The sequence below is a fragment of the Xenopus tropicalis genome, chromosome 7 (genome assembly GCF_000004195.4).
Source record: "Xenopus tropicalis strain Nigerian chromosome 7, UCB_Xtro_10.0, whole genome shotgun sequence".
In the NCBI taxonomy this organism is placed as follows: domain Eukaryota; kingdom Metazoa; phylum Chordata; class Amphibia; order Anura; family Pipidae; genus Xenopus; species Xenopus tropicalis.
Window position 1 is genome coordinate 20,171,755 of NC_030683.2, and position 20,494 is coordinate 20,192,248.

The 20,494-nt window shown below is 42.9% G+C and overlaps 2 protein-coding genes across 6 annotated transcripts; one reads left to right on the forward strand and one right to left on the reverse strand.

Annotated features, from left to right (window-relative positions):
• The first annotated feature begins 154 nt into the window (after positions 1–154).
• On the forward strand, positions 155–12,099 carry ikzf5 (IKAROS family zinc finger 5). Of its 5 annotated transcripts, none has more exons than XM_012966663.3 (5): positions 155–360; positions 7,162–7,329; positions 8,390–8,629; positions 9,486–10,409; positions 11,634–12,099. In XM_012966663.3, exons 2-5 carry the CDS (start codon positions 7,197–7,199, stop codon positions 11,696–11,698), a joined length of 1,362 nt encoding a protein of 453 aa, XP_012822117.1. In that variant the 5' UTR covers positions 155–360; positions 7,162–7,196; the 3' UTR covers positions 11,699–12,099.
• Positions 11,508–18,901, reverse strand: pstk (phosphoseryl-tRNA kinase). The gene is given in 6 exon segments (NM_001127998.1): positions 11,508–12,975; positions 13,826–13,919; positions 14,512–14,587; positions 15,099–15,297; positions 16,510–16,801; positions 18,645–18,901. Coding segments are annotated over 6 exon segments (1,125 nt in total). The 5' UTR covers positions 18,882–18,901; the 3' UTR covers positions 11,508–12,748.
• Between the last annotated feature and the right edge of the window lie 1,593 nt (positions 18,902–20,494).

Genomic DNA, 20,494 nt, shown 5'->3' on the forward strand with positions numbered 1-20,494 from the left:
AAAACTCCAGGTTACTCAAATTAAAACGGGTCTTTATTATTTCAAAAAGCAGCAGGGAAAGAAAAGAGTTGAATAACGACAAGAGATGCTGTAGTTTGCCGTCGTTGTCACGACAACAATAGTTTAATGGGGACACCACCGCAAAACTACAATTCCCATCATGCACTTCTTCCGCAGCATCAACCATTGACGGATGCGCATCCACACAGGGTAGACGTTGTAGAACGCATGCGTATGGGGATTTTCCAGGGCCCTAGCGGTGGTAGGGCTCGGTGTTCACCGGAGGTGTCGGTGAGTGTTCCTCCTGCACCCTGGTGGCGGCATGTGGAGGTTCCGCGTTGTGAGGAGCTCCCGGTAACGGTAAGGAGGGGCCTGACGGAGGCGGGGCAAGTGGGTGTGACGTCACGACTACAATGCGGGGAACATTCAGTTTAAAACAAAAGATGGGCGCCCAAGTACAATTACCTGTGTGGTGTGATGCTTGTGTGTATATACATTTATGTACTGATATACTAATAGCTCAAATGGGCCTTCAGGGTGGGCTTCGGGGAATATGTAGGGCAGGTATGGGCATCCAGGGACCCTCCCCTTTTGGCATAAGGGCCACTTATATACCTGGGTACCTATCCCCCCTTCTGTGTTATAATCTACACATGAACAGCTCTGTGTGTGTGTGCCTGCAGAACTGCTGGAATCTAGCCCCAAGGGGAATTCTTCCCATAGGCAGTGCTTGGAACTTCCCACTTAGATTGTCAGCTCCACAGGGCATGGGTCTGCCCCCCCCTGTTATATGTGTATTGTGTGTGTGTCCATTGGACAGATGGACAGTGCTATGTATACAATAGTGCTATATACATGTCTTATTTATACAATGTCAACCTACTGCCGTGTATATATGTTTTGGTTTTTAAAGAAGAGCCCCCTGCATAAATCTGTTTTTTTTGCACAATAACAGGAAATCTTATTCTAAATCGGTTTCCCATATGAATTCATGAAACAGTTTCAGTGGTTATTAGTAAAAGTCATTGCTATAGAAAGCAGTGAGTGTGGCGCTGCAGTGCAGGGGATATAAGTGACAGACAGGGCTTTCAGTCTTCTCACCGCTCATCCCAGTGGCTTCTCCAGTTGAACTGAGTGCTAGGGAATTTCCCGGCATTTAAACCCCTGAGGGTAGTACAGTCACAGACATCCAATCACAGTGGTTGAACTTATTCAGGTAGGTGTTGGCTGAAACTGACAGGTGTGTGATTGAGTCACAATGGTACCATGAGACAGGTGTTAATCCTTCAATGTACATGACTGGAAGTGTGAATTGTTGTGAAACTGCCGTATGTGAAAGCCACATTGTATGTTACTGATAATCAGTGTCGCAGGCCCCCTTCTCTGTTCAGGGGTGGTAGTTCCACTTTGGCATAAATGGCCTCTTTCAAGCTGTCTGTCTTCTCCGTCTAAAATATGCACATTGCTGTCCTCAAAGGAGTGTCCCTTCCCTTGAGTTGTACTAGTGCACCAAGTTTATGTTTTCAGTTCAGGCTGGAACCTTGTGTGCTTAAGGGCAGTGACACACAGGGAGATTAGTTGCGCCGCAACAAATCATCACTGTTGCGCCGCAACAAATCATCACTGTTGCAGGTGACTAATCTCCCCGCGATGCCATCCCACCGACTAGAATGTAAATCGCTGGTGGGATGGCATACGCGGCGCCATGATTTGCCGAAGTCACCCGAAGTTTCCTCTCAAGGCAACTTCGGCAAATCGCAGCGCCCCGTATGCCAACCCGCCGCCGATTTACATTCTAGCCAGTGGGATGGCATTGCAGGGAGATTAGTCGCCTGCGACAACAGAGATTTGTCACAACGCAACTAATCTCCCCATGTGTCACTGCCCTTAGGGTGAAGACACACTGGGCTACTAGTAGCAGCTACTTTTTCAAGGCTACTAAACTCCAAAAAATACCCTGCCATAGACAATACTGAGAATAGCCTCTACTAAAACACACATAGAGACAGTTATCAGTAAATGATCAGCAGGGTCTAGTCGTAGCCGTAGCCGTACCATAGCTGCTACTAGTTGCTCTTTACCCTTAATTTTGACCAAGTTATCATTCACATACCTGAACCAATGACTTGGGGCAATTCCCTTGAAGGTGTTTACAACAATTCACGCTTCCAGTCATGTACATTGACAGTAACACCTGCCTCAATTAGTATCATGGTACCATTGTGACTGAATCACACTTTCACACCTCTGTGAGTTTCAGCCAACACCTACCTGAATACATTCAGTGGAACCATTGTGACTGGGTGTCTGTGACTGTACTATCCTTATGGGTTTAGGGTGAAAACACACAGAGCTACTAGTAGCAGCTACTTGTTGTGGCTACTAAAATAGACAGTGCTGATCATTTACTGATAACTGTCTCTATGTGTGTTTTAGCAGATGTATAATGTATTTAATGTATTTGAAGTGGCTTCTGCTCTATGGAAACAACATGCTGCATTTGTTTCTCCTGCCTGTAAAACATAAAGCTGTAATAATGACACAGAATAAAATACATTGTGTCTGTACTGTCAGTGCAAAACAGAAAGTTTGAAATGCTGCATTCAGATATACTGAATGCACGTATGTGAATATGCACATAGTTTTGTCACCTGTTTGCCCAGACTGGGCTGGAGTGTTTGTTGCTGTAGGTAGCCCGGGGGGCTCATAGCTTTATATGTAAGATAATAGTGGCTATGTTGTAATGTGGTTAACCCACTTTGGTTTTGGTTGAATTATTGTAACTGCTAATTAGTTGCTATGGGTTACTGGCCCTAGACAAACTTTACCCAACCCATATGGTGTCACTAGGAAATAGGTGTTAGCTAAGTGGCTATTGGGTGTCTTAGCTCTTTAATGGGTCGCTTAATGTAGTGTTGTTCAGCTATTTACATGTAGTGAGTCGATTTTTTTGTTGTTTCACTTGTTTGAGGGCCTCATTGTATTGAAGTGCTATACAAAGTCTATACAGCCGGTATGGGGGCTATAGAATGCCCTTTAAGGGCCACATTCCAGTTGGACCGCCCTGTTATCAGTAGCGGAACTACCATACAGTAGCGGGTAGTTCATACAGGTATGGGACCTGTAATCCAGAATGCTTGGGACCTTTTTCCGGATAAGGGGTCTTTCCGAAATTTGGATCACCATGCCTCAAATCTACTAAAAAATAATTTAAACATTAAATAAACCCAATAGGGCTGTTCTGCCCCCAATAAGGGGTAATTATATCTTAGTTGGGATCAAGTACAGGTACTGTTTTATTATTACAGAGAAAAGGGAATCATTTAACCATGAAATAAACCCAATAGGGCTGTTCTGCCCCCAATAAGGGGTAATTATATCTTAGTTGGGATCAAGTACAGGTACTGTTTTATTATTACAGAGAAAAGGGAATCATTTAACCATTAAATAAACCCAATAGGGCTGTTCTGCCCCCAATAAGGGGTAATTATATCTTAGTTGGGATCAAGTACAGGTACTGTTTTATTATTACAAAGAAAAGGGAATCATTTAACCATTAAATAAACCCAATAGGGCTGTTCTGCCCCCAATAAGGGGTAATTATATCTTAGTTGGGATCAAGTACAAGGTACTGTTTTATTATTACAGAGAAAAGGGAATCATTTAACCATTAAATAAACCCAGTAGGATTGTTCTGCCCCAATAAGGGGTAATTATATCTTAGTTGGGATCAAGTACAGGTACTGTTTTATTATTACAGAGAAAAAGGAAATCCTTTTTTAAAATGTAAATTATTTGCTTAAAATGGAGTCTGTGGGAGATGACATTTCTGTAATTCAGATTTCTGGATAACAGATCCCATACCTGTATATACATTTATTTTTTTTTAATTTGTAGATTTACGGAATGATCCCTTATTCGGAAGCCCTCAGGTCCCAGCATTCTGGATAACAGGTCCCATAGCTGTATGTGTTTGGGGCAGGGGGTGAGAGCGGCGGTGCCTGTAACACAATTCCGTATGAGTGGCGTTACAGTGTATGATACATTAGGGATGGGGAGCCGTGGCTGTACATACACACAGGGCCTGTATTACAGACAGGGCACAAGGCTGTGATGGTGTGGGGAGTACAGTGGGCCCTGTGTCCGTGGGTGGGCTGCTGGCACATACACTGCTGCGCCTGTGAGTGCAGAAAGGATGGAGTTGCCCCAAGGAGCCCCTCTCACTGACTCTCCTGTCCTCTCTTCCTTCTCCAAGGCCCCCGCTCAATGGGGCTTTTCAGTCTCTCGCTCAGCGACGATTCTCTTTGTATTCCCACCTGGGCAAAGCTGCACGTTGTCCTGATTAGTCCTGTATCTGTTCTGCAGTCACCCAATGTGGGAATATCACTGACGCCACTGAGCGAGGATGCTGGGAAATGCAGTTAATGTGCTTTCCATTCCTGCAGTGCAGGCCCCTGCTGTGGGGTTAAACCTTTACCCCGAGTTTCAGGCATAGAACAGAGTTTTACAGTGAGAGCAGTTGTGTAATTCTATCTCAGAGGCGGAACGATTCGAGAATTGAGAAAATATAGAATTACTGATATTAACTTTTTATGTGCCAATATTAACACTCTGGCACACTGGCACAGTGTATGCTACGTTTCCAGGTAGGCTTTTCATTTATGGTACGGATAAATGCCGGCCCTAGAAAGGGTAATGCATATAGCATTATACTGTATATTAACTCTTGCGCTTGATGGAAATCGGGGTTTTTGTCTTTTTTTCTCTTTCACAACTTTATCTCCTCCATGGAACCAAATAGCACTCTCTCCCATAATGGATAAATAGTGATACAGACAGCAACTAGAGGTTCTCTGTACTCACCCATTATCAATATATATAGGACATAAGATGATACTATATATATATATATATAAATATATATATAGGAACATATATAGGACTTTTTTTCTTAAATAAATGTGTTATTTTTTCAGTAAAGTCCCTGTGTGTGCGACTCACTGTCTGTGTGTGTATATATATATATATATATATATATATATATATATATATAAAGGGATAACAACTGTTATCCAGAATGCTCAGGACCTGGGGTTTTCCGGATAAGGGATCTTTCTGTAAGTTGGATCTCCATACCCAATAGGCTTGTTTTGCCTCCAATAGTAATTATATCTTAGTTGGGATCAAAGTACTGTTTTATTATTACAGAGAAAAAGGAAGCCATTTTTTTAAAATGGAATTATTTGCTTATAATGAAGTCTATGGAAAATGGCCTTCCCGTAATTTGGAACTTTCTGGATAACGGATTTCATACCTGTATGTCCTATATACTGTATATACTCGAGTATAAGCCCAGTTTTTCAGCACCCAAAATGTGCTGAAAAAGTCACCCTCGGCTTATACTCGAGTCGGGTGCCATGGGTCCCTCTAGGCTAGCACCCTCTCTCCTTTGTGTGCAAATTAGGCCACCTGCAACCAGACCCTCCAGTGCCCTGGCCTAGGCTCCCACTAGCAATACTTATTTCCCCTTACATCTCCTCTGGGACTGGGTCTGCTGCCAGTTTGCCAATGTGCAATGAGCGTGGGGTAGTACTCTTATTGTTTTTGTTGACCCTCTTCTCCGCTTACAGAGCTAGTTTACTGTTTTTCTTTGAAATAAATATTGAAAAACATATACCCAACTGATGCCTCAATTAATGTCATTTTATTGGTATAGGTATCGAACCCCTTATCCGGAAACCCGTTATCCAGAAAGCTCCGAATTACGGAATGCCCGTCTCCCATAGACTCCATTTTAATCAAATAATTCAGAATTTTAAAACTGATTTCCTTTTTCTATGTAGAAATAAAACAGAACCTTGTAATTGATCCCAACTAAGATATAATTAATCCTTATTGGATGCAAAACAATCCTATTGGGTTTAATTAATGTTTTATTGATTTTTTAGTAGACTTAAGGTATTGAGATCCAAATTACGGAAAGACCCCTTATCCGGAATACCCTTGGTCCCGAGCATTCTGGATAATGGGTCCTATACCTGTATTTATTTTCATTATTAAAACTTAGCAGTAGCTGCTGCATTACCCACCCTAGGCTTATACTTGAGTCAATAAGTTTTTCCAGTTTTCTTAGGTAAAATTAAGTACCTCGGCTTATATTCAGATCGGCTTATACTCGAGTATATACGGTATGCTGATAATGGGTAAGCGCAGAGGATCTTGTTGCTGTCTGTATGAATTTTGTGGTCACAGCCTCATTGCCCCCCTGTCTAATGGTATAAAATCTAGTGAGGAGCACAACTTTCCCTTGTTGCTGTAGTTCATAGATACTGATGCCACGGGCAAGGAAAGTGATGTGGCAGCTCCCGCTTCTCTATAGAAATTCTCACTTAGGGAGAAGGAATGTTATGTGCAAGCAACACGTTTAGCCTACATAGCTTTCTTATGTTGGTGAGAAATAAATGACAGATAAACATCTGTAACAGTTCCCTTTATTTAAAGGTGCAGTGGGTTGTTTTTTAAATTGCCTTTTCTTATAGGTATATTCTATTGTTCGGCTTTTTTGTTGTTGTTATTAACCTGGGTCTTTCCATAGCTACTCAAGAACAACTGTCTCTCATGGTGGAGATCTTCAGATAATAATAAGTCCAATAGACAAGTACCCATTAGGGAGATACTAAGCAGCTCATAAATCCACATTGCTTTAAAGAAAACATATAAATCACTTTGCAGCTGGTACTTGGGTGTTAAGTAGATATTTCTTTTGGGTCCAAGTAGAAAGTTATTTTGCATTGAGAAAGGTGCAACTCACAAATTGCTTTTTTGGTTTTGCCTTAAAGTGAGTAAAATGTGGCCAAGTCCGGACTGAAATTCAAAATAGACTAGGGATAAACCGAATCCAGGATTCATTTCGGGATTCTGTCTTTTTTAGCATGCCTGTAAGCAGTGAAATGCCAGCCAGTTTATTATCATCATCAGCACATACAGGAGCCCTTGGGCCACTGAGAAATGCTGTGTATTCTGTACTTATTCCTATTACTGGCAATTCCTTTGTGACTTTCATTAAGACCTGTAATCACGGAGGATTCCTGACTGTGACCCTCTGACGGAAACAGAATTAAAAAAGGGTTAGTGTTTGACTTGCCTTTTATCTCTGCACAGGAAGGGGGCGCTGCAGGCAGATTTCAGCACTGAATATGGGTGAAAAGAAGCCAGAAACGCTGGATTTTGTGAAAGACTTCCAGGAATATCTCACTCAGCAGACCCATCACGTCAACATGATCTCCGGCTCTGTGAGCAGTGACAAAGAGGCTGAAACTCTACAAGGAGGTATGGAGCGTGTGTGGGCCACGGGCAGCCTGCTTTATATGCCCGACGGGCACATTAGCTACCTGTGGCACAATAACCCACTGCTGCTTATTATACATATTTTTCTTTATTATTACTGTGCATCCTGTATAAAAGATATCAGCTTGGTCAATATCAGATACTGCACTGGTGCCTATTGTCCTGTTGCTTGAGACTTATTTCTACTGTTGTCTTATAAGGCATGTCACATGGGAGATAAACTCTCCTTGGCTATCCCCGCTGATGTGCCAGGCTCAGTGAGACTGTGTGAGAAGCATACACAGGGTAGTCTCTGTGCAGCTGTCGGCTATGGTCAGCAATCTAGCTTGTACTGCCAGCCTATTCCCTTTTATAGCTGCTCCAAAATGGGGTATTCACCCTACTTTGGGTCACATTCTCATCTGAGCCTAAAACTTTGACTTGGGACCAGGGTCGAACTGAGGTGTGCGAGACCCACCTGGCCTGCTACCTCAGGGGCCCCCACACCCCCCTCAGGGGCTATCACCACTCACCCACCATCAGTCCCTTCCCCCCCACGTGTGAAAATTATACCTACTTTTGCCACGATAGAGGGAGGGCAGTTACGGAGAAACAGGGGAGAGCAGGCAGGGATTGGTTCTGGGTCGGTTGGGGCAACAAGGCCCAGGGCCTACCAGGCTTTTTCCAGGTCAGCACAGTCCAACCCTGCTTGGGACACAATATGACTTTCTTGCTATGTTTTGAAGCAGAGAAAAGGGAATAGAGAAATAAGCCACATTGCTAAGCAGCACATGTATTACTATCATTACAACCTGCTCTATTATCAAGTAGGGTATTCATCACAGTGTTTGAGGCCTGTCAGCCCTAGACTAGGCAATAGTGTATTCTGATTGGTTGGCTTGTATGAATATCAGGATTTAGATGCCAGAGCAAGGAGAAAGAGGAGAACGCAGGGTCTGTAGAACAGGCACAAGACCATTGCATCTCTGTAACTGGTATCTGGCAATTAACTTCTATAACATCTAGCAAACTGCTATTTACTGACTTACTTTCTGCAAATCAGGGACTCAGAACCACGATGCACTATCTGCTAATTCTCCGTGCCTTGCTCTACCGGCAGCTGGGACAGACAGCGACCAGAATGGGCTGGACCATCCCTCCGTGGAAGTGTCTCTGGATGAAAGCGCCGGGATGTTGGTGGATGGCTTTGAGCGAACCTTTGACGGCAAACTAAAGTGTCGCTATTGCAACTACGCCAGCAAAGGCACAGCCCGCCTGATAGAGCATATCCGTATTCACACAGGTAGGATCCTATTCATGTTCATGTTCCTAAATGCTTGGGAGGGGGGGGAAATACCCCCCATTTAGACATGGGCTCATTCAGATGGGCATATGTAATATAGTGCATACACACTATTTGATCTTTCAAATATAATATATTTTTATTTTAGCTTACACAGATTTACCTGATTCCTCAGATTGAGAGGAAACCATGATAGTCTGCCTCTGACTCCAGGACTCACTGTGCCACCCCTCCCTCACCTAGTTCCATACTAAAGCGATGGATTGTGGGAAGTGTCCCTCTGCTTTCCATTGAATTGGTGCACTGGGACTTAAAGCCCCACAATCCATTATTTTAACATGAAGCAAGGTGAGAAGAGGTTGAATAACTCTGACAGCCTAAGGCGAGAGTGAGGGTAATCAATGTCAGAGACAGACTATCATTGGTACTGCAAGAGGAAACGTTATAAATATACTGCAAGAAAATAGCATCCATAATAGTCCGTGTTCTCTATGGAGGATAACATAGGAAGAGCTTATTATAGCAGCGACAACCAGTATTGTTCCATTATAAAGTCATGCTTAGAAGGAATATAAACAGTATATAATCTTTTCACTACAGAAACACATTTAGAAGGTACTTAGTTCTCCCATGAGAAGTTACCGCACTATTATACTACATGCTGCCTGGCCAGAGAATTACCCCCGTATGTAATAACCCATAGCAACCAATAAAATGTGTTGGCTTTTAAACAGGTGAGCAGTACCACTACCTGCTGATTGGTTGGTATGGCTTACTGCTCCTGGGCCCATAAGTTTGGGCAATGGAATAAAGCTGGCTGTAACATGAACTTAACTCGGTCATACTTACTTTTCAGGTGAGAAGCCACATCGTTGCCACTTATGCCCTTTTGCATCTGCCTATGAGCGCCACCTAGAGGCTCACATGCGCTCTCACACTGGAGAGAAGCCGTACAAGTGCGAGCTGTGTTCCTTCCGCTGCAGCGATCGAAGCAACCTTTCTCATCACCGCAGGCGCAAACACAAGATGCTGCCAATCAAGGGAACCCGGCCATCCCTTGGCAATAAGAAAATGTGGGGCGTCCTTCAGAAGAAAGTTAGCAGCCTGGGTTACACCCGCCGGACTCTCATTAATCTCAGTCCGCCTTCCATGGTGGTGCACAAACCAGACTATCTCAGCGACTTCGCCCATGAGATTCCCAGCATCCAGAGCGAGGCTTATGAAAGCTTGGCCAAGGCCTCACATTCAGGGGTGCTCTCTAGGGATCCCCAAGAGCTTATGGTGGACAACCCCTTAAATCAGCTGTCCACTTTGGCAGGGCAACTCTCTAGCCTTCCACCGGACACTCAGAATCCTGCTTCCCCAGACACTGGGCCCTGTCCTGATGAAAAACCCTTCATGATCCAACAGCCTCCTCCTCCAGCCTGTGCCTCTGCTGTCTCTACTAGTGTAGCTCAGAGTTCCTCACCTGCCAGCCCCGAAGGGCGCCCAACCCACAACCACAGGAACTGTAGCCCTATGGCGGGGCCAAGCAGTGAGCGTAGTGGGCGCACAAGCACCCCTAGCATTAGCAACAGCCAACCCAGCACTCCTGCCCCTGCCCTTCCAGCCCAGGACCCCCAGCTCCTGCACCACTGCCAGCACTGTGACATGTACTTTGCAGACAACATATTATACACCATCCACATGGGCTGCCACGGCTTTGAAAATCCTTTTCAGTGCAACATTTGTGGTTGCAAGTGCAAAAACAAGTATGACTTTGCCTGCCATTTTGCTCGAGGTCAGCATACCCAGCACTGACTCTAGAGAACCTTCACTCATTATTTTTTACTTTACACTTTAACAGACAATGCGTGTATATTCATTTCCTGTCATATGGGACTGTTTAGAACCTGTAAATATATTTTTGTGTGCCTCGTTTGATCACATGGCCTGAATTTCTCAAGTAATAACAGTGTGTGAGAGATTGCTAATATACCAACAGTATTTGTGTGAGTGTGGAGAGGGGGGTGGGGTGTTAAAGGAACACTAAACACTAAAAGGCTCAACTGTAACTAGCACTTAGCAAAGTGCACACTATAAGTCAATGTAGGGCACTGCATCTGTCTCCCCTTTACTTTTTGGGTGCTTTTGGCTGACTATACCTTTAGTTGCTAGTTCACTGCTTTATTGTGATAGGACTTTCACACTTGACTAAGAATAATGGGGTGCTTGGGATAAGTTGAGGGTTCTGGGAGTATACAGGAACAGTGGCTCTTTAGGGCAGTGCTTCCCAAATTTAGGGAGAATTGAAGCAGTGGCAGAGGGTCAGTTTGGGTGAGATTGTGGGTAAATGCCTAATTGCTGCCTTAGATACACATGAAAGCCCCACTAGAAAGTCAATTAGGAGGCGATTTTGGCTGAAAACCTAATTGCCACCCTAGATATTCTTTAAATGTTGACTGATACATAAATGTTTCCTATATCTGTAATCTTGTGGGTGGCTTAGGGGGGCCCTGGCCAAAGATTAGACCTCCAGGGGAAGCTTGAACTGAAAAAGTCTGACACCTACTGCACTAGGACAAGTAAAATCTAAAAGATCAGATTGTAACATTAAGCTAATGCCACACTGGGCATCCTGACTCCCTATGTAATCAGTCTAAATCCCCCTGCTCACTTATCACTGCTTTCCATAGTGATTGATGGTAAACATCCTGCACAGAGCATACATTGCAGAGCACTTTTTATTAGATCACTATGGGAAAATAGTGCAACACAGACAGCGGTGTTTTGGCCACCATTTTTGTCTGGCTACAAAAGTAATCACCATGTCCTGTGTGCCATAAGCCTTATAGAAGCTAAAGAATAATATCCATTAAGCCAAATACAAACAAAATAATACTGTTTAGTGTGCCTTTAATAGGGGAATATATGGGTATCTATCAGTAATTAAGTACCTTAGAGCAAGTTAGGGTGTGAAGCTTGTGGGTTGGATAAGGCGTCTAATGTTTAGCTGTCTTCCCAGGTGCCTGCTGTCAACACGCATCACGATGTGCATTTAGGAGGACTGACGATCATGTGGCGAAATAACGATATTGCGTTGGTCTCTTCCGTCTTTGTATTTGTACTGTTGAAGGGAAAGAGTGTTTCTTTCTGGATGTGTTCGTGAAGACCCACATAGGTAACATCATGCTGCGGACGTTATTATTATTTTTTTTAATTTTGATCATGCATCAAATTTTGTACATGGCTTTTTGGCCAAGAGCTGACTTAACTGTGTATCATTGGCTGACAAGCGCGAGAATTTACTCACCAGATGTCTAACTTTTAAGGTTACGAAACCACGCTACAATGTATGTCTACTTATTTCTCCCAACTGGGTATTTGGAAAAAAAAAGATTCATCACTGTGTGTTTAAATATTTCTCCAAAGATTTTAATGCTCCATAAACCATCACTGAGTCTAATAAATCTGTATCGTCTGTTCACATATTTCATGTTCAGTCTCGTGGCGCCAAATCGACACCAATACAACGTTCATATATAGGTCGATTCAGTGTTAAAGAGGGTTACTGTAAACTGGAAGGCGCCATTCTGTCAGGTCCCCACCTGGACAGAATCGCAGGGGATGCTGCTGTTACGTATAATATGATATTACTCGTATGAATGAAGTCTAGAAAAAAAATATAACAAAATGGATCACAGTGCTCTTCATTTTACAGGTCCTGGATAGGAATGGCAGGCATCTCAGTGCAATGAATAATTCTGTGTGGGTCTCATTGGTCCTTTTAACTGCAGTATTGAGAGACCACCCACATTATGAGGTTCCTGCACATATATTATATTAACATATAATAGAAAGCTGTAATAAAGCTATAATAACATTGCTTGATCAAGTAGTTCTTCTCAGACTGGCAATCAGCTCTGGTTTCTTAGCCTGGTTTTAGGGTTGTGGCCATTAGAGTTTTAAACAGTAATTTCAGCTTTGACAAAGTACCGCAGTCTCATTGCTTTTTTATAGCCCATATAAAGTGGTGGAAATAAGCTCTGCTCAAAGTGAGCAATGACACTGTATAACCATTCCAATAGCGTCAAAATGTCCACTGAAATCCGGTACCGGGAGATGCCAGGGGCTGTATCATTAGTCTAGTTGTGGCTCCGGGCAGCTGCTCTGCTCTGCTGTGAGAAATGGCTGCACAATGTGGTCAGTCTGCTCTTTAAATAAGGACACTATAGTAGCGGCGCTGCGTTCAGTTGTAGGCTGGATCCCCTTTTCAGACAAGCTTCTCTTCAAGTCTTCCAAAAATTCTGATTTGGCCGACTGAAGCTCCTGAGCAACTACTTTCATTTCCTGAGCTGAAACTGCACCTGCAAATAAGATAAGGGGGTCAGCTGCTGAAATCACAAATCAATGTATAAATATTATTAGATTCACTCAGTAACTCAGTAAGCATATGGCACACCGGGTGTTTTCCATGGCTAGATTTAATCAGTGACTGTCCCAGTTACTGCCACCTCCAATTTACTTCACTAGAACATTTTGGGCTGAAAAAAGCCTGGTGCTCTCAGGCAATTCAGTTTAAATGAATGCAAGGTTGAAGGGGCAAGTTTGGGCTCTTCACCGTTATGTAAAATATATGATACTTCCAATGTCCCATATGCTCAATAATGGCATGTACCCTTTTTCTATTCATGAGAACAGATTAGAGTTTTAAAGGGACACTATGACTTGTTTTTTCACTGCCACTTTTCAGCTAAAAAGCTTCCTTGTAACATCAGTGTAAAATGTTTGGGATGTATTATTTATTTAGCCTTGCCTAAGTAGCTATTGTCTTACTTTGGGCTGGCCACAAGCTCTCTATCACCTTCCAGGGTCTGGCTAGGGGGGCTGTTTCTCAGTCTGGGTATAAGAGCAGGCCGATAAACAGCCCTACCGCTCTCCTCGTCCCAATCCAGTGTGTGCATGCAGAGGCCTTTCACCGGCCTGTGTGAAGATGCATCTGGGGTAAACCAGACCTGGAACAAATTTTGCCCCTGTTATTGGATTGCTATCTGCACCATCTTAACCAGATCCTGATACCTGTGAACATTTAGCACTTTACCTTAGTAGCACTTACCTTTATGTATACCTACTGTAATAAACGCATATAATGATTACTGGATGGCATGGGATCCTGTGTTTATAGGAAGGCACAAGTAAAAGCTTATAGTCCTGTACCTTTAACTCTCCTCATGGTCTCTGAGATAAAGCGCCTTATGCTTTGGTCAGCTTGATGGAGAATACTGGCTGCAGTAATGGCACGATCCTTATCCTGTCCAGAATCATACGAAATGAAAGTTAATTATATTCTTAAAGATGGACAATTATATCTTCAGATAGAAAAGAGACAGAGACCTACAGTTAGAACTAAAGGGAGACCAAATGGTCTGATCATTGGATATTTTTAATGGGTGAAAATAAGAAAGGAGCATGTTGCCTTTGTAATAACAGAACCTGGATGCCCCATGGCACAGGGTGTATTAGAGAATCCCTTCATCTTTAGTCCAGTGTGCCTACCTGAAATACTGCATGTGAAACTTATAATACGTGTAGAAAGAAATACGATACAAGCTAAAAGTAGTGTAGCTGCTGAGAGATAACTCAGTGGGCAACCTTAATGTCAGAGGGCTTTCTGAATGGCAAAATGCCAGCATGGTTACCTTCCCTATGTACTTATGGCCATGCTTAGCTATACCATGAAACAACCATTTTCTCTCCCTGTAGATAGAAAGAAATGCCTGAGTGGTGTGACCTTCAGGTTAGGGAGCAGTACACACCATTACTGTTAAGTATGACCTTAGCGTTAGTCATTGGAAATCTGTGTATTTAAAGCACAACACTGATACATCATAAAGTGAACGAACCTTAATCTCCAGATTTTCCTGCAGTGGTCTCAAGGGGTTAGCCATGGCCTGATTTACCAGTTTAATTATTCTTGGACTGAAAGAAAAATACAATAAAAACATATGAAGGTTAGGCTGGTCCATTGCCTGGAAGGATAAAGAAAATTAAAAAAAAAACGTAGGACAAAAGCTACAGCCCTTACATGGAAGTAAACCCTGTCTCCCAGCCATGGCTTACCCAGATGTTACTGTACTACAACTCTTAGCACACTCAAACACATTCTCAATTGTTAAATGAGAACTAAAGCTTAATAAAGAATTGGACTAGTAATGCTGCACGGTATGACTTGTGCTTCTGTACCAGCCCAAGGCAACCACAGCCCTTTAGCAGGGAAGGTCTGTTCCCCCAGTAGCTGCCCATCTTTTTCTCTGCTGATCCTGCTGTCGGTTACCAGAGCTTAGTGACCTACTGTGTGTGTGTATATATATATTACCCTTACAATGATTGGTGTGATTCTTTATATCCTGAGAATGGTTTAACCTCTCATATACCCCATCCTATCTTATATGTTTTATGATCCTAAGCAAAACTTTTCTTTATCACTTACTCATCTGCTTTAATCAGCTGTGCGCTATGCAGGACCAAGCTGTTTTGCTCCCATGAGTTTTTCTCAGGATTTGGCTTTTGTATTTTTTTGTCCATAAGCCAGATGGTACCCTCCGGTATTGAAACAGGCCTCCCTTTATTTCTCAGCAAGCAGCTCTCAACCGGGCAGTGCAAATAGATCTGGCAGAAACCCAAGGAATCTAGGCAGGATACAGAAGGAATGTTAGTTCTAGGGCAATGGGGGACGTGCCTGTATTTAAATAGTCAACAGTGATGCCTATTTCAGTTGGTGGGGAGGAAACACAAATAATAAGTCATAAGTGAGATTTAAGGCTTTCTTAATTCAAAAGTAAATGCTTACTAAGCAAACAAGAAGACAGAAGAGATATTGCTGCTTTGTCCTGTGACAGCAGAGAAGCATTGAACACTAACAGAGCTATAAAAAGAGCAGATTACACCATGGAGTGAAGGCGAATGCATACAGAATCCTAACTGAAGTATCCTATATGCACAACTCATAGGGGTTTGTCTAGAGAACTGCATATAGCCAATTACAATACTGGGTAAAAGAAAATAAGTATAGACAGAAAGGGCAATAACACCTATATATTTATTTTAACCAATTTCCCCATTAATATACATGCAGTGACTGCTGATGTCTCAAAAACTGCTAAACAGAAAACTAAAAGAATAATGTCACAGGAAAACATGTTTTTTTCCAAACCCATCAGTTAATAGAGCTTCCCCAGCAGAATCCTGCATTGTAATCTGTTTTTTTAAAAACGCAAACAGATTTTTTTTAATTTTGAAATTTCACATGGGGCTAGCCATATTCTTTATTTCCCAGGGTGCCACAGCCATGTGACCTGTGCTCTGCTAAACTTCAGTCACACTTTACTGCTGCGCTACAAGTTGGAGTGATATCCCCCCCCCTCCCAGCAGCCGATCAGGAGAACAATGGAAAGAAAGCAAGATAGCAGCTCCCATTAGGTATCAGAATAGCACTCAATAGTAAGAAATCCAAGTCCGGCTTGGGACTCCTCCAGTTACATGGGAGTAGGAGAAACAATAGGTTAGCTGAAAGCAGTTCTAATGTGTAGCGCTGGCTCCTTCTGAAAGCTCAGACTCAGGCACAATGCACTGAGATGGCGCCTACACACCAATATTACAGCTACAAATACATTTGTGGGTTCAAGTATATAAGTTTAAATGGCAGAGTGAATTATTTGCTATGGAAACAGTGTCATTTAGAAATAAAAAGTATATAATAAAAATCATGACAGAATCCCTTTAATGTAAATTTGAAAAGTGTTTAACAGACCAATTTATATAAATCTATTTTTTGTGTTTAGATCCTCTTTAAAATATTTCTGTATTTAATAGACTGAATATATAACCAAAGATGCTCTTACGCTTGCGTGCCAGCTGATACACCTCATACCGCATGCTCTGGTAGTAGAAATTATCATCCAGCACAAGACAGACTTCATCATTTTCTAGGATTTTCACAGAATGAGTCCCTGTCTCCACACTTGATCCAGAGGAAGATATTAAGCCTTGTTCTTGCAGGCAGCCAACAAAGCGGTGCCAGGTTCCATCACTTGTACCATGTGGAGGCGCTAATGCTGAGGAGTTGAGCAGAGCCACTATGAGATGCTCTAGGTATTCCAAGAGATACTGGCGATGCTGCTTCCATGGTGATGTCTATAAAAGGACAGGTAAATCAATGTCCATGCACTGAATTCCGACACATTTGTTTTATTTCATAACTGAACCTGAAAAGATCTTCACACTCTCATAAATATGTTGTGCTGCTTTCTCTATAAATCCTACTTGTTTGTCAGCCTCTGTCACTAAACTACACAGAATGCACATATGCTGAGGGTATACTGCCACTTCCAGCATCAGTATGGAACAGATGTCAGGTTGCTGCTCACCTATGGCACCTCAGAAGCCATTCTCTGAAACCCCCTATGCCCCCCCCCCCATGGGATCAGAATAATTTGACCCCAGTGGTTAAAGGTTAACAATGATTAAGGAGAAGGATTTTTCACTCAGGAAAGTGCAGAAGCAAACACTTGTGAGTATGAAACCTAAAGGTGGCCATACACGAGCAGATCCGCTCGCTTGGCGATTTAGGTAAAAAAAAAAATAATCCAATCGTTTGGCCCTGGGGCCAAACGATCGGATTATGTGGGCGGCAATGGGGCAGTCGGATCGGGGACCGCATCAACGAGCCGATGCGGTCCCCGATCCGACCGGATTTTCTAACCTGGCCGATCAAGATCTGGCCAATTTCAGGCCAGATATCGGTCGGCCAGGCCGCTCTGCTCTCCCCATACACGGGCCGATTAGCTGCCGAATCGGTTCAAGGGACCAATATCGGCAGCTATAGTCGGCCCGTGTATGGGGACCTTTATTACACTGGGCAGTTACAGGTGTTTTTGAGGTGTCAAGGAAATTATTTACATGATCTAATGGGTGTAATTATACTCCTAGTCTGATTTCACTCAAGATTTAGATGTTTTGTCAATAACCAATAAAGGCAGTCCATCTTTTGTGCACAGAACATTTTGTTCCTGTATATTTTCACCAAAGGCGCTACCTTAGCACTAGCCTCATTAATATACATCCTTTGCAGACTGCGGCACAAAAATGCTCATTCAGACAATGGCGATTGATTGATTCATAGAAGTCTATGCTAGGTGATACTACAATAGGGCACCTTTTATTGATTAGTGCGAGAAAGAATCTTCTAGTAGAACAAGAATCTACAATGTTATAGTTTATTATATTATAATGATTAACACAACTTAATATGGTTTCACTAGATCATTTAGATTGTAAGCTCTACAGGACAGGGACCTCTATCCTCTTGTTTCTTTGACTCTTAACTTATTGCAACTCTTGTATTTATTTATATTTATTGTTATACTTTTTATTTATCTATTATCTTTAACCCCCTGTTTGTATTAATGTATTTTACTGTACAGCGCTGTGTACATAAGTAGCACTTTATAAATATATATACACTACTAAACAGCGCTGCCAGCTTTTCTAGAAGGAAATACCCGCCTTTCCAATACTTATTTTTCTGCCCTATTAAAAACATTGGTGTTAATAATTTTTACCAGCCAGATGGCAAACCTACTACTAAAATGGTGTCTATATATTGTATGTCCCTTTACTTCACATAAACACAGAATATGGTCCTAAAAGGGCAGGTAGAGGTTACACACAATCATCTTTCTTGATCTTAAGGGGAAGTTTACCTTTACATTAGTATTTTATAGCTTTATCCCATTCAATGTAACTAATAAGTAACTATAATGTTACTTTGAATGCAACACAACTTTATGTTGTCAGATCAGCCCATTTATTTATTAAACAACTTTAAACATAGCCACTGTTTGCATTCAGTTCAGGAAACAACTACAAGAGAATGTTTTGGAATTTTAAAGCTAATAACTTTTTGCCAAAAACAAAAACTTTCATTTCCGGGGTCATGTGATATCAAACTCACGCCCTCATTGGTTTATTGACTTACTTCCGGATTCTTAAGCAACGCGGAACTGCGTGAAATCTCGCGAGATTGTTCGTAGAGTTCATCATGGAGTTCAGCCCGAAAGGCTTCCGCGGTGATAATCTCGTCATAACTAATAGTGGCGAAGCGCTGCTGCGATGTTCTTGTGCTGAGTGACCGAGCTAGCGTAGACTTGCCCGCACCTGGGAGGCCGCACAGCAAACAAATGGCAACCTTCCTTCTTGGCGACTGCTCGCACATAGCGCTATGCCTTTTCTTCAACTGCGCCTGCGCAACAATCGCTGCTTCACTGCTAATGGCAATTGAGCAATAGAACTACAACTACCATGATCCCACAGACTTCTGGCAGGGCGGAGTCTACCGGGAGGGGCAGTTCTGAAAGGATTCACATTCATATTTAAAGGGATACCAAGCAGAATATTGGGTGCCAAGGAATGTTTTTAGTTGTATTGTTTATAGAAATGTATATTTTTATGGGCAGAAGATATTTCCAATGTCTCCACTGGTAATACAGGCACTGTGGGTCTGATACACAGGACATTTATTAGAAATATCTTCTGCCCATTTATAAAGATATATCTTAATATCTGTCTCATTATACAGTAATGGGAGCTGAGTTGCCCCAATGTGGGGCTGCAGCCATTACTTGGCCTAATACAATAATTGAAATTAGCCTAAAACATATGTTTTGACTGTTTCCTTTCAGAATTTGCCCTTTCTCTGTGTTTGTGCTGCAGCCCAGCTGAATTCAGGATAAATGATCTAAAGCAAAAGAGTTAAGGTACACGGGCCGACTATAGCTGCCGATATCTGTCCCTTGGACCAATTCGGCAGCTAATCGGCCCGTGTATGGGCAGAACAGAGCGGCCTGGCCAACCGATATCTGGCCTGAAATTGGGCAGATATCGATCGGCCAGGTTAGAAAATCCAGTCGGATCGGGGACCGAATCGGTTCGTGCCCCATGGCTGCAAATGTAATCCGATCATTTGGCCCCAGGGCCAAACAATCGGATTATTTTTTTTTAAAGTCCCTTGCTACACGATATTGACACCTTTAGTTGCTACCCGATATTGCCCACCCGTAGGTGGGGATATCGGGTGAAGATCCGCTCGATTGGCGACATCGCCAAGCGAGCGGATCTTATAGTGTATGGGCACCTTTAATGTGTTTATCAGTGCATAAATAAAGGACAAGTAAAGCAACAACTGAATGTAGCTGTGTTTTATTTTGTGTATGGCTGCTGCGCTCCCCTAAGCAAACGCCGACAGCCCAAATGGCGTTCATTTACTAAGGGCGGGGTGCAAAGTGCATTTAACAACTGCCTCCATGTTTATTGCAGGCTCTCGATTTCCTCGGATCTTGGTTCTCCCCATGTTTGCGGTGCTGCCTGCATTCAGCAAAACATGGAAATCTGGCCATACGCTGAAAGATCCACTTGTTTGGCAACTGGCAAGCAGTACCATAAGTATTGCTGGTAGGCAGGCCCGGACCGCTGATTTGTGGATTCTGGCAAATGCCAGAGCGGCTGCTGTAAGATGCCATAGACACTCACAATTTATTGGGCTGGTGGGGGGCTGTTTGGGCCTCTGTGTACCTGAAATGCCAGGGTCTATTTTGAATCCCGGACCAAACCTGCTGGCGGGACCTGGGTGCAGGCTGTGCAACTGGGCTCCCCACCCATTCCAGATGAAATTTTTGTGCCAGATTGGCATGTGTGTGAGCCTCCCGAGGGGTTGTGGGCTTGGGTGCAATCGCATACCCCTACTAGATCCTCCACTCTGTGTCTTTTATTATGTGGCACTTAATTGCTGTATATTTATACTTACTTTATAATGTTGGCCCCCCTGTGTGT

Excerpts from the sequence above, each read along its gene's own strand:
- ikzf5 (XM_012966663.3), top strand. The coding sequence starts at position 7,197 with ATGGGTGAAAAGAAGCCAGAAACGCTGGATTTTGTGAAAGACTTCCAG. Across the intron at positions 7,330-8,389 it reads GGCTGAAACTCTACAAGGAG|GGACTCAGAACCACGATGCA; the intron begins GTATGGAGCGTG and ends TCTGCAAATCAG. Across the intron at positions 8,630-9,485 it reads GCATATCCGTATTCACACAG|GTGAGAAGCCACATCGTTGC; the intron begins GTAGGATCCTAT and ends CTTACTTTTCAG.